Source organism: Mercenaria mercenaria, unplaced genomic scaffold (assembly GCF_021730395.1).
Source record: "Mercenaria mercenaria strain notata unplaced genomic scaffold, MADL_Memer_1 contig_1055, whole genome shotgun sequence".
NCBI classification, from domain to species: domain Eukaryota; kingdom Metazoa; phylum Mollusca; class Bivalvia; order Venerida; family Veneridae; genus Mercenaria; species Mercenaria mercenaria.
Genome location: NW_026459026.1, coordinates 1 through 14,482, shown reverse-complemented (window position 1 = coordinate 14,482; position 14,482 = coordinate 1). Strand labels below are relative to the sequence as shown.

Below are 14,482 nucleotides of genomic sequence, written 5' to 3'. Positions count from 1 at the left end.
CAAAACGGCGAGCAGCGTTGTTGCAACTGGGCACTTTTCCATTTGCTGTTCATACAAAATGAACCGTCATAATTTTCAATGGATAAGAATGTTATTATACATGCATATAAAGTAACTGTCCTCTGACTGTTCAGTTTCGATTTGCATGGACACTCCTTAAATTTAAATCCTTTCTGGTGGCGTGACTTGAGAGCTCGCGTTTGAGTCCAGTAACAGTTTGATAGAAGTCGTTTCGGGCAAACCTTTTAACAATAAATATTAGGTCATTGACAAAAAACGTTGACGTCATGTAGCAACGCTATTATGGCGGATGAAAGGGATCATTTTCAGATCGATTGTCAAATATCGATTCCACTGTTGATGAAAAAATCAATACAAATGATGCTTAGGCCCCGTAAGTTTGTAGAAAAAATATGTACATGTAAAATGAAAATACCAAGATGAATATGAAGCGAATGTTTATAATAAAATAGGTCAATAAACAGCTACTTGTGCCTTCTAGCCATAATGGCAAATCTATTTTTATAATGATCCACGGGCATTTATGATACTAGGTGTGTCGAAGGCACAACCAAGCCGTATATTAACCTCTTAGTAATAGTAATAAAATGCCGTTAAAACGGTCATAACGGCCGATATGGACGGATTCGTAATTGCACAGTGTGTCTCACGCGCCATATTATCTTAATGGCCCCGGGTAACCGGAACGTCAGTGCGTTGTGTCGTTGACGTCATGTAGCAACATCATTATGGCGCGTGAAACGGATCTGAATCATTTTCTAATCGATTGTCAAATAATGATGACATTGTTGATGAAAAAATCAATAAGTACATAAAATGAAAATACGAAGATGAATATGAAGCGAAGTTATATAATAAAAGGTCTGTAAACGACTGGTTGTGCCTTGTAGCCATATGGCAAACCCAGTTTCATAGATAAAGCCCTCGGGCAATTATGACTCTATGTGTGCCGTGATGGCAAGAAGGCATAACCGAGTCATATACACGTACATGTATTTCTTGAATAGAGCTTTGGAAATAGGACCCTGTACAGTATATTTCAAAGCTCTGAAATTACAAGTTATAACATGCATAATATGCATTATCGCACCTACAAATTTAACACTTATAACAAAGTAAATAGAATATAAGAAAATGCAACATGCTGGATGTTTAACTGTACAGTCTGTATTACGATGAAAAATTTTACGATGACAAAAGACATGCTGTTACATATAATGTAACAAATATGGATATGCACATGTTAGCATTTTTACAAGTTCATTGTAAAATACTTATAGACTATACAAATAAGTCATCAAAAAACAAACAAGTGCAAAATAATAAGCTGATTCTTGCATCTAGGTCCACCCGAACACTGAAGACTACCTCTACCAAATTTAACCGGCTTATTTTGAATTGGCAGGCGTTTAAGGTAGTTCTGCATGTCTGGTAAACCGGAAGTAATTGGATCACGTCATTGGTCCGGATATCGAAGCAACTGTGAAAATTGCAGACTCGGTTTGATTGAGTTTGTTCATGAGCAGTAATGGAAAATGCAACACTGCCCACGCCCCCTAGCACCGGCTTAAGCAGTATTCAATCTTCAAATCTAAATGAGTTGAAATAAAAAGTAAAGCCTTTTAATAGGCTGATCACTACCAAAATAAATGTAAGCCTCCGTAGCTCTGTCACAACTCCAAATATAAATAGTGCTAATCGTTTTTCCTTTCCTGGAGAAACGTGTTTACTTTTACTTTACAGCGTTTCAGTATGTATCACTTTGCATTCTATTGAAATCGGCATTTTCCTATCGCATGCTAGGTAAAAATGGCGGTGTATGGATTTAATGTCTCCAAAAAGAAATTGAAAGAAGCGAAAAGGAGTAAATTCTGCGGGCTGCATTTAACGAACTGTAGTGTTCTTATATAAAAGTTAACACCCCTTTTTCTTTTTCTTTTTCTAAAGTAGCGATATAGCTCTCTATGGGAATATAAGTGTCTGAAAATTTGATATGCTAGTAAATGTTGAAAAACCGTTATAAAGTAAGTGCATTTTTATATGAAATAAAGAACAGCCGGATTTAGCAGTGTCCAGCTTAAAGACACACTATGGTATCAAAAAGTTTGACACGTGAAATAGGTCCAAATAATGCCTTATCATCGTGTAATATGCAGATCTCTTTTTCATCATGGACACATATCTTAATATGAAAACAAGGAGACGAGCCTATATATTTCTTCTCCACATTACACACCATGTTTATTTACGAATTTGAGAATTTTCATTAAAATCTACATTGCAGAATAATTTCTGTTAGTGAAAATGTTATCAAAATTGTGCTTTCCCCGTTGACGCCGATTATGAAAACTTGTGCGAGATCCAGTTTTTTTCTCTAATAATTGCAACAAACTTCATAGATCTACACACTACCCTTACTTTTTTATTTAACAAAGTTTATTCTGAAGTTTGAAAAGAAAACACGGTTTAATCAAATATAGATTTGAAAATATTTAATCCGAACGTGCAGAAGTACCTTAAATGTTTTTTTTTTTTATTAAACGGAAAATGGTCTGATGCATTTCTTTACTATCTGAAAGATGAAGCACATTAAAATATATATACAAATTACATAGTACATGTAACAAATAATAGCAAACAAAGCCTCACCAGGAAGTAAATTACAGAAAACTTGAAAAATGTCACAACAGTAAACAGATGTACTCAAATATGATAGCATAGTATAAAAGACAAACATACTTTACAAGGGAGATAAGGCGTAAAATGAGTTATACTTCAACATAGTATTTAAACTTTTGAATGTTATGTTCTTTTTGTTTTTTTGGTTAAATACTCCGGCATCGTTATTCACCGGTCATGTTATTTTACAGACAATTTACAGTTGTGATATGACTCGCCTACTCTAAATAAGAAATACAATTTTAATTAAAAAATTCTAAAAGTGCAGTATCAACAAAATACAAACATGTACAGAGAAGTACATGAAGATTTTTGCGCAAAAGTTATCAGCAGCATTTCTTTGGCATACCGCACATATAATGACTTTTATAACTTTTTTTTATCACACTGTCCAGTAACTTTGGCAGTTGTTGGGGGTAAAGAGTGGTGTCTGGTGTACCATTAACCGATTTAAATCCCTACTGGTGCTTTTTACCAGTGACTCTTCTATCTATCTCTTTATACTGCCTCACACCTCGCGAGTATTATGGGCAGGGTGTGCGTCGATGATTAGTACAGAATAAAAGAATAAAAACTGAAGACAGTAATAGTAAGAATGTGATAGTGATGAGTTTTGTTATAATTTTAAAAAAGAACAAAGTAAGAAGACAAAAGCAATTGCAGTTTACTTAGTTACTGAGCTGATCTACTGCCTGCTTGAAGGACTCGAGGTCAGACAGGGTTGCAATATTTGAGGGAAATTTATTCCACAAGACTGTGGTATGGGGAAAAAAGGAATACTAGTATTTCAAGTATTCTGAACTGACATGGACTTGACAAAGACTTAAGGGATGTATATGTTTAGTTAACATGGTAGGTGCTTGTAAGTAATTAGGGACGGAGATAGCTACAAGGCCATGGTATATCTTATAGAATAGGGTCTTTCGAGGTCTATTCTCAAGCGTGCGCTAGTCAAGTGTGTTTTCTTGACCCATCTGATCGGAGTGATCTTATCGTGCGTCGCTGGACCATTTCCATCTTGTGAATATATGAATATTGAACTTTGAATATTTGTGAACATACCTGTGTATGTGGTGAGCATGCACATGCGGCATGTTCAAGCTGAGGCCTGACCAATGTCTTGCATGCTAGAGTTTTGATGCTTTCATGTTTTGTTTTAATGTTACGTTTGATGAAACCTAGTTTTCTGTTTGCAATAGTTGTGATTCTGGAGATATGTGTGTTCCAGCTAAGATCGTGACTGACGTCGACAGCAAGGTATTTGGCATCTTTAACTTGGGACAATGTTTGACCATGAAGATTATAAGGGAATTATATGCGTTCCTTGTTGCGTTTAATATGGAGGACCTGACATTCACTAGGACACATTCCATGTCCCATAAAGATTCCCAGAACAGATCCCTTGGGGACACCGGACGTGACGGGGACTTGATGAGACGCAATACCCGCATATAATACTGACTACGGATCTGCTTTTAAAGAATGACTGTATCCGAGAAACGACTTGGTCGCAAGCACCGTGTTCTTGGAGCTTGTATAGTAGTTTTAAGTGACTGAACATGTCAAAGGCTTTACTGAAATCGAGCAGGATAAGATCGGTTTGATTACGTATTGAGATATTGGTTTGCTAGATTACCTCAAAACGCAATGAGCTAGGTCTCACAGGACCGTCTTTTAAGGAACCCGTGTTGCAGTTCATAGAATATATTATGATTTTAGAAGTGTGTATATTTTCTGGCCTTTTTTTCTACTTAACGTCAGCTAGTTTTGTTAAGAATACTTAAAAGTTACCTGGCAAGTGCAACAAAACAAAAGACAAAAAAAAAAAAGATGTTTTCCTGGTCTGCAAAGGAAAAGCAGTAATCTTAATATTGTTTATAGAAAACTTTCTGTTTAATCGTAATTTCCAACTTTCTTAAGATAAGGAACATGCAGATTCCTTCATCGTGTCATCTGTTGTCCTATCTAAAAAGCGTATCAGGTTTTCGCCAAACTCTTTCTCGTCACAAACATCTTCAGACATCTTTTTTATTTCTTCAAATTTTTTTAATGTTTGTGTATTACTTCCAGTCCAATTACTACTACGGTACCTATCAGCTGTATCAATGAACTCCGATTGCGGATCTTGCTGAAGGGCGTTTTCGTTTTTTGTTTGTATAGTCCTCTTAAAATCAGTAATCTTGGCATTAAGTCGGTTTAGATCCGAACGTAAGCATTTTTTACTAGCGTCAACGGCCGCCTTCTGTGATGAAAATCGACTCTGAGCTGTTGAATATCTCATTTGCATCTGATAATTGATTTTCTTTGTCTTTACTTCAACATATTTGAAAACGAATGGTGTATTGGTATGCCGAGACCAATGACATTTGTTGGGACATTCTTTGCAGAAGCCATTTTCACCCATCGCTGAACATTCCTTTTTATTTTCAGGGACGCAGCAGTCGTCATGGCAAGTATAACTACAAGTGAGACAGCTTGTTACATCTTTTCTTCCAGCTGGTAACCGTTCTGTGTCTACTCTCATTTTCATTACCTCGACCTCAAAATTTTCATTTTGTTTCATTTCATGTTCGTACTTCTGTTTCTGTCTTACATCTCCCTGGAGTCGTTGAACTTGTGTAGAGACGCTTTCAATTTCATTCTGAAGTTTTCTGTTGACTTCCATTACGGAAATTCGCTCGTTTAATATCGTAAGCGTTAGCTGAAGTGTGCATGGTGCAACATTTTCTACAAATGCAAAGAACTCGCTGATAGTTGTGACGAGTACGCTCCAATATTTCTTAAGAAGAACTGCACTAGGATGAGCCATACATCTTGAAAAATGATGAAACTGGTTAAGATAAAAAATATTTCCCAACGGTAGTTTGGATTCTTCCAATGCAGTTAAATCAATGGGATGTTTGTTATCTGCCGATACCAAAAAGGTGCATATATTTGTTTGAAAGTCTTTTCCAAATAACGACAGAATCAGCTGCAATGTGTACCTCTGCTGATCTGTCAGCCGTACACCACCAGTTGCTTCGACTACGAGACAGATTGCTGCAATACACGGGTCACACTTCTCGGACATCTCAACAAACAATTGACGGATTTGTGTAATTACATTTTCGTTTTCTGTACAACTTGCATCGCCAAACCCAGGGATAACTATAACTTGCAACTGATATGTCAATCGGTTTCCTTTTTCGGGGTTTAGAATGTAACATGTTATCCACTCTTCTCCAGCCTTCATGTACTAAAAGCAGAAATATTTATGTGATAAGATACTGCCAACGTATTGGAATGGTTACAAAGCTTGTATAAAACTTATAACTAGTATATCATGAACTCCAAATGAGATTATCATGGTAATATTACACAGGCAAGAGCATATACTCCTAAGTCGAAAGTCAAAAATATATTTTACACTCAATTTTCTTTCTTCTCGCGTTGTTTAAATACGTTGATTGAATCTAAGATCACGAACAATTAACAAAGTAACAACTCTTAGCAGCCAAATTTAGAACTCTTAACAGCCAAATTTAAACTGTTAGGAAGAATAAAGTATTTTGTCGTCTTTTTGACTTAAGTGTTGTTGCTGGCATTCTCACATCAACTACATTGTAGAAAAGGCATGGAAAAGGGTATATATAATGCGGAAATTGAAATTCTCACTTGACCGTCGCTCCCTTGAAACCATATATATTTCGTTTATAAGGCCAATACTCGAATATGCAGACGTAGTGTGGGGCAATTGTACTAAGTATGAATTGGATCAACTTGACAAAATTCAAAATGAATGTGCTCGCATTGTCTCTGGAGCTACCAAACTTGTTTCCTTGGAAAACCTAAAAAGAGAAGTGCCCTTGGAGTCACTTTCCGACAGACGTTACAAACATTGACTTATCATGTTTTTCAAAATGAAATCTAATCTGACACCAGCATATCTGTCCTCTCTAGTTCCTGATTCTGGTGATAACCGCTACAACCTAAGAAACTCTGAAAATATACATGGTGTACCCGCTAGAACAACATTATATTTCAATTCTTTTTTGCCTTCTGTTGTACGTGATTGGAACCTACTGAGACCAGATATCCGTAATTCTGAAACACTTTCATCATTTAAAAGTAACTTAAATAAAAACAAGCTGCGCACTCCGGCCTATTATTACACCGGAAACAGGAAACTCCAGGTGCTCCATACACGACTACGAACAAAATGCAGTGCACTGAATCAACATCTTTACCTAAAAAATATTTCTCCCACACCATTGTGCCAGTGTGGACAGATTGAAACTAATTTCCACTTCTTTTTTGAGTGCAGAATTTTTAATCGTTGTCGATACGATCTTCTTGATAATCTGAGGAATTTTGTACTTGACTTGGATACTGTTCTATTTGGAAACCAGGACCTTTCTGATCAGGATAACATGACTATATTCACTCATGTACAGACATATATATCCGAAAGTAAAAGATTCTCTTAGCAACCCTGAGACATGCCAATACCTTGCCTCTTTCTCGTTTCTCTTCTACGATTGACTTATTCTATCATTCAAAATTCACTTCCACTTTTATGTAAATATTTCTCTTCACCATACATTGTCCTCCCCCCTTTTTTTTCTTTTCATCAATAATGATTTATATTTTTTTTCTTACACATTTTAATACTATATTCCTAGCCCCGTTACAGATTTTAGTTCGATATGCTCATACAGTTATATTTTGTCCGCTAAGGAGAAGAATTCTATAAGACTTGTCTTTCATTCTTATCCTTTCCTGTTTTGCTTTCATCACAGTATGACATTTGTATCAATATATGCACTTCATTTTGGGAATAAATATGTTTAAACTAAATATCACAGCTACGTGACGTCAACATAATATTGTTTTGATTGTTTAAGCATTGTTTGTCATAATAGAACCAAAATAGAATGTCATAAAATCAATTATTGTGGCTCATTTACCAGTCATAAGTGACCTCCATATCAAATGGTATCTTAAACCAAAGTATTTTCTAGTTATTTGGCAAAAAAAGTCTACTGATCCGGGTCAATGTGGCTTCTACATGAGACCTACCAACCTAAAGAAACAAGTGAATGAAGTATTGCCATGCAATACAAAGTCCCCTACTGGAAGGCACCTAATTTTCTCTACTGCAGTATAACATCATGAACTGATATCTGTCAATGATGTATAAACAATATTGTACTATTATATACAATATGTTATAACAACACACCTGGATTAAAATGTGCATATATAAAAACCCACAGTTGTTTTCATATTGAAATGTTTTTGCCGATTATAAAAAAGTTATCATATAAGTTATTTATAGTACCAACAAAGGGAAATTAACCTTAGAAAAAAAAATCTATATAATATAAGTCCACAAGAAACTCTTTACCAGGTAGAGATAGGTCAAAATACACCTAAAAAATGGATGTAACATGCATGTTGTACCACAGAAAAGTGGTCTCGATTTTTCTCTACGGCCAATAATAAAAAAGTTACAATAAAATCTATTTATAGTAACAACAAAGGGACGTAATTCTAAAAACAAGGGTGCCTCATGGTGGTGAACATTTGGTCCAAGTTACATCAAAATCCCTCAATGCATGAAGAAGAAATGCTCCATACAAAGTCATTCTTGAATTTGACCTTGGACCTCTAAATATGATCTTGACCTTAGATCTAGGGACCTGGTTTTTGCGCATGACAATCCGTCTTATGTTGGTGAACATTTGTGCCAAGTTACATCAAAATCCCTCCATGCATGAAGAAGAAATGCTCCAGTCAAAGTCATTCTTGTGTCTGACCTTTGGTCTCTAAGTGTGACCTTGACATTAGACCCTGGGCCTGGGTTTTGCGCAAAACATGTTGTCTCATCCAGGGGAATATTTGTGCCAACTGATATCTAAATCCTGTTTTGCATGACAAAGTTTTAGACTGGACAGGAAAAAAATCCTACTGACCTTTGATCTCAAAGTGTGACCTTGACCTTTAAGCTAGGGTACTGGGTGTTGCGCATGACATGTCATCTCATCATGGGGAACAATTATGCCAAGTGATATTGTAATCCCTTGATGGATGACAGAGTTCTGGATCGGACAGGAAAAAAATTATTGACCGTTGACCTCCAATTGTGACCTTGACCTTTGAGCTAAGGGTCCGGGATTCGCGCATGACACGTCGTCTCATCATGGGGAACATTTGTGCCAAGTAATATTAAAATCCCTTAATGAATGTCAGAGTTATGGACCGGACACGAAACAGACCCTGTTCATGCTATGTTAACATTTGACTGCTAAGTGTGACCTTGACCTTTGAGCTAGGGGTCTGAAAGTTGTGCACGACACATCGTCTTATTATGAGGTACATTTGTGCCAAGTTATATTAAAATCCCTTCATGGACAGCAGAGTTATGGACCGGACAGGAAAAAAGCCCTGTTGACCTTTGACCTCAAATTGTGACCTTGACCTTTAAGCTAGGTGTCTAGGTTTTGCGCACGACACGTCGTCTCATCATGGGGAACATTTGTGCCAAGTAATATTAAAATCCCTTCATGGATGGGAGAGTTATGGACCGGACAGGAAAAAAGCCCTGTTGACCTTTGACCTCCAACTGTGACCTTGACCTTTGAACTAGGGGTCCGGGTTTTGCGCATGACACGTCGTCTCATCATGGGGAACATTTGTGCCAAGTAATATTAAAACCCCTTCATGGATGGGAGAGTTATGGACCGGGAAGGAAAAAAGCCCTGTTGACCTTTGACCTCCAATTGTGACCTTGACCTTTGAGCTAAGGGTCCGGGTTTTGAGGATAACACGTCGTCTTATCATGGGGAACATTTGTGCCAAGTAATATTAAAATCCCTTCATGGATGACAGAGTTATGGACCGGACACGAAATTGCGGACGGACGGACGGACGGACAGACGGACGGACGGAATGACGGAAAAGCGCATTCCTATAGTCCCCGAAACTGGTTTTCAACCAGTAGGGGACTAATAAACCTTTCACGTCGACGTCATTTAAGTTTATGAAACGTTGGTCGAAACTGACTTGTTTATATAGTTAAACAGCTAAACAAATATATCTTTTCTTTTTAATTTTTCGGCAGAAAAAACTTACATATGATAAATAGAATAATACAATTTGACTTTCCGCATTCCGCATTGAAGTCTCGCATTTTACAGTCGTTAAAAATTCAATATGAAAAGACGCTTTTAGTTTGAAAAGCCACTGAATGAGTGGCCATAAATATAAAGAATAGATATGAATGCAGTCCGATTGGTATACAATTAAATAAATATATGCAACAGTTTCGCGGGCTGATAGCCTAGCCATTGTTTCTTAATTTTGTACTTACTTTTCACTACACGTAACTATTAACATCTACGTATGGATCAGAGATGGACGAATAAGTACGGGCGCTAGTTTGCTTTATATAAATTCTGCATCAGTTTTGCGAACGGTAAACGATATTATCAGAAATGTGCTGAAATGGAAATTATTTGCTTATCATTCTTACAACTCAACTTTGTGTATGTGTTTTCTTGATATAATCCACAAGTGAGTATCAGGTTTTTCGATTCATTTTGTCTTGTAGCATGTTTGCAGCATTTCTTCACTAAATTATAATATATTAACGGTAATTTTTCATGATTTCAGATGTCGTGTCCACGTGCTTTTTACAAACACAACGACTTATGCATTTAATAATTCTTTTTAACACGCTTCATTGTGCGTTGTTGTAACTTGTTACATACTCTCCAATGTAGGCGTCACACGATGTACGGACGCCTTAATATTCTTTAAATTAGCAAAAGTGAGATAAAAAAAATGTAAACTGTGTAATAACCTACTTTCACTTTCACCTGTTTCGGCCATTTTGTGTTAACTAACCTTTGGCTATCGCTTAAAATTTTAATAAACCCCCTGAGAATAGGCGGAAAGCGTCTTCTCCGTTATCGGGTAATCATATACATGTTTTTTTTGGTATATTACGCATATTATTGTAAGCTACTCTTGTACATTTGTATGAAAATAAGTTATGAAAAAGAATATGTATACCTTGTTTTCCACTGTAAATCGAAAGTAATCGTTCCAGTGAACAGAAAGGGCATAATTCATGATACCATCAACCACCGCAATCCTTCCAGTTCCTTTTGCACCAAATATTATAATCGTCTTTGTCTCTATATTTGACGAATCTGCAGATACAGCGCCGAGTCTCAACGTAAGTGTTAGCAGATGGCATAATTACGTGCGAGCAGGGTGCTTATTGCGGTGGTTTTCACCAGTCAAAGTCATGTATTCCTTCGCAGGCTTTCGGCGTTAGCTGAATAACATGGGTTTTGACCTAGATTTTGTAGTAATTGGGACACGGATCAGGTGTGCACTGAGAAGATAAACCTTTTATTAAGGTATTAGATCACTAATAGGCATACAGACACTAAATAAAAAATGGCGCGAAAAAAATGGTAGTCGCATAATGGCGGATACAAATAGTCCTCAGTTTTTTTGCTCTGTAGAGCTATTTTCCTTATTTTCTTTGCATTTTTTTTTGCTAAAATCACATGACAGATCTATGCTTGACATGTAGGTAGCATTTTCATAATGAAATAACAACATGACAAAATTGTTCATGGAAACTTAGATCATACACCACCAGTATAATTTGGGGTCTCATTTTTTAGCTGATTTTGCAGTTTGTGTGTTTGACTGATATTATTTTTCTTGCATCAAATATGACCCCCACAATATTCTTCAAGAAAATGTAAGTTACAGAAATTTTAAATGGGTACTGATGTGTGCTGCGGTCATTGGAAATTTATATAGAATAAAGAACAACAACTATTTAGTGTGTTATAACCTATAAGATGACATTGGTAAAAAATGAAATCTGGCCAGATGATGGTGGGAATGGGCTAGTTTGATTAGAATTTGATAGAAAATGACAAATTAATTGCAATTTTGTTGAAAATGAGGATAAAACCCAAAAATATCACATTTTCACTGTTTTGAGTGTATTTTTTTTTCAAAAACTGCATATTTATAGGCTACTGATTGCTATTTTCTGGCCATCAGAGGTAAAAGTGAACATACGGCTGAAACACGGTATTGGTGCTGATTAGCTTTTTTTTATGTTATATCAATGGCACAGAAAAAATATATAAGATAGGGACAGATTTTAAAGATTGACCAGACTAGAAGTTGCCTATCTCACTTTTCTGAAAATTTCAAGAGGCTAGTACTACCCGTTCTTGAGATATGTTTGGAAATATGCTCCAAAATTGGCTATTTTTTAGCGTTATGCAGTCCCACTTGAAAAAAAATTATCAAGAGAATGAAGAATACCCTAAATTTCAATAAGTAATGGTACATCAATTGATACGGACTTATACAGACATCTGTCCCGCACGTTTTGCTGATTTAATTTTTGAAATCGGTCATAAATTATGGATTTTATGAGTAAAATACAATCAGCAATGGTTTGTTTAAACAGTTAAAAATCAAACATATGCTCATTGTTATAACCCAATAATTGGTAGAAAATAAAAGTAAATTAAACTTTCATTGACATTAACCTAACAGTTATTTGTTATGGTAAGTATAAAAAACATTAATAATTCTGGGCTAGTACAGGTTTAGGCATGAACAACAGTTCTTTGCAAAATACTTAAATTTAAAATACTGTAGTGTCTGTAACCATTAAAAGTTTATGTTGCAATATTTTCATTGTTTCTCAATACAAGAGTATAAATCCTACATTGGCTAATGTGTAGTCATGTAATGTCCAGGTTTGCCAAAAATCATAGTTCTATCAATTAACATCATTGAAAATTACTACTTTGAAAAAGTTACAGACACTACACAAAGAGGTAAGGAAATGAAAGAAAAAAATCACTGTTCTTTTTGTCACTATTATTTTGTTTTACAGTATAGAAAGTTCCTTCTTTTATGGTGCAATGTTGCATCATACATTGAACTACTGAGTTAAGTGCAAAAATATGATGCAATGACTCTTGTATAATGAAACATTGCATCATCTTTGTGGCATTGTTTTTCAGAATTATTCACTGAAGCACAATGTAACCTGTATATTTATCCAGAAAAGTTTAACACTTGCTTTTTGTGTTCCTTACCATGGTACGACCCTAGGAAATGGGGAGAAAACATGAAAAAAGCCCTGGTGATGACTCAGGTATGTTCCTATTGTTCTGACAATGCTACACTATAATCTGTAGTGTCTGTAACCAATATCCCCTTATTTTTAGTGAATGACCATTTCCCTCATATGAGTATGAAATGAAAAGTTAATGTGTTTCCTTTTACAATATTGTTGTATAAGGCACACTACTGGGACATTCCAGGCTAAATTTTAAAATAAATAATGTAGATAAAAGTGTTATATTTCCAAGATTTCTTACAACTGGCACAATTTCCAATAAATCTCTTTAAATACACACTGTAAATAGAGTGTTTTTGCAATAACTATTATGAGATCAGTAAATTCAGGCAACAAAATTATGACAATTTCATGAGGTCTGACAAAATATAGGATTTCTAGTTCTTGTGTTCAAGTGGTTACAGACACTACACAGCCTATGCATTAAACGGACTATTCTATATGACATTGAAGAGCTTGTGAAATCAGTTTAAAAGCTTAAATATTGACCAAATACACAGTCTGAAGCTACATGTTTCTTTATCAGACACCTAACTTAAAGAAACAGCTGGTTTTCAGTTTCTTTGCTTATAAATACATTGAAGAGGACACATGAGCAATATGCTTTAAAATATCTAAATTTGCATTTTCATACATAAACACATTAGCTTGCAGAAATCAAAACACAGTTGTTTCTTTTTTCAGGAAGCACAGTTCAACCAAGCAAAGATGAGCAGAAAGTGAAAGACAGAAGGGAGAAGACTAGGCTCAAAGTACAAGCATGGAGGAAAAAGCAGAGAGAAAACAAAGCAAAATATGATGAGCTGAAAAAAGTCGATAGGGAAAGGAGACAGGAGGCAAGACTACGAAAACGGCAGCAAGCTCTCTCTGATCCAATCATTCAACAAGAACTTAGAAAGAAAAAGTGTGAGGAAATGAAAAAGTACTTCTGCGAACATATTAATGCCTGGGAGGCACGGAAGTTAGTAATTATCAGAGACAATTCAAGCCAGGAAAGAAAACAGACGAGCAAGCAAAATGAACAGAACAAAGAAACATCAGAAAAGCTTCCAAAGAAGAGAAAGTCGACAGGAAAGCAAAACACTGCAGAAAAGAAGAGTAAAGTTCAGGAAGTACCAACTGAGAGAGAGAGAAAGCAATAGAACCCCAGAAGAGTAAAGTTCATGAAGAACCAGCTGAGATGGTAAAACCAACAGGATCCCAAAAATACAACCCTGGTGACTTTGTAGCTGTTGGGCTTAAGCCAAAGAAGGGACCTCTCTGTGTGTATATAGCAGAAATAATGGGTGTATTTGATACAGATGTCCGACTGAAATACATGAAGAAGTCGGGCAAAGTGTACATCTGGCCTGATAAAGAAGATTGTTCACAGGAACCAACTGACGTAATTATGCATTGTGTTCAAGCTCCGGAAGTAGTCAATGAAAGGGGTCATTTCAGATTCAGGTCAAATGATATGTTAAAGCTTAAAGTTGATCTTGAAATAACACATAGACATTTCTACTTTAAGTGACTATACTAGATAGTACAAGAAGTATGGTCATGTGACAAAAGCACAAGTATCATTACCAAACATGACATCCATGTAGTGTCTGTAACCAAATGCGG

At 35.9% G+C, this 14,482-nt stretch overlaps 2 protein-coding genes across 2 annotated transcripts; one reads left to right on the top strand and one right to left on the bottom strand.

The window, feature by feature from the left end:
- On the bottom strand, positions 1-10,923 carry LOC128551398 (uncharacterized). The gene is made up of 2 exons (XM_053532245.1): positions 10,756-10,923; positions 1-5,935 (listed from the first exon to the last, which is right to left on the bottom strand). The coding sequence occupies exons 1-2, from the start codon at positions 10,813-10,815 to the stop codon at positions 4,616-4,618; spliced, it is 1,380 nt and encodes a 459-aa protein (XP_053388220.1). The 5' UTR covers positions 10,816-10,923; the 3' UTR covers positions 1-4,615.
- Positions 10,924-12,646: 1,723 nt separating this feature from the next.
- On the top strand, positions 12,647-14,476 carry LOC128551400 (uncharacterized). Its single transcript, XM_053532247.1, has 2 exons — positions 12,647-12,889; positions 13,559-14,476. The coding sequence occupies exons 1-2, from the start codon at positions 12,850-12,852 to the stop codon at positions 14,014-14,016; spliced, it is 498 nt and encodes a 165-aa protein (XP_053388222.1). The 5' UTR covers positions 12,647-12,849; the 3' UTR covers positions 14,017-14,476.
- Positions 14,477-14,482: the final 6 nt, after the last annotated feature.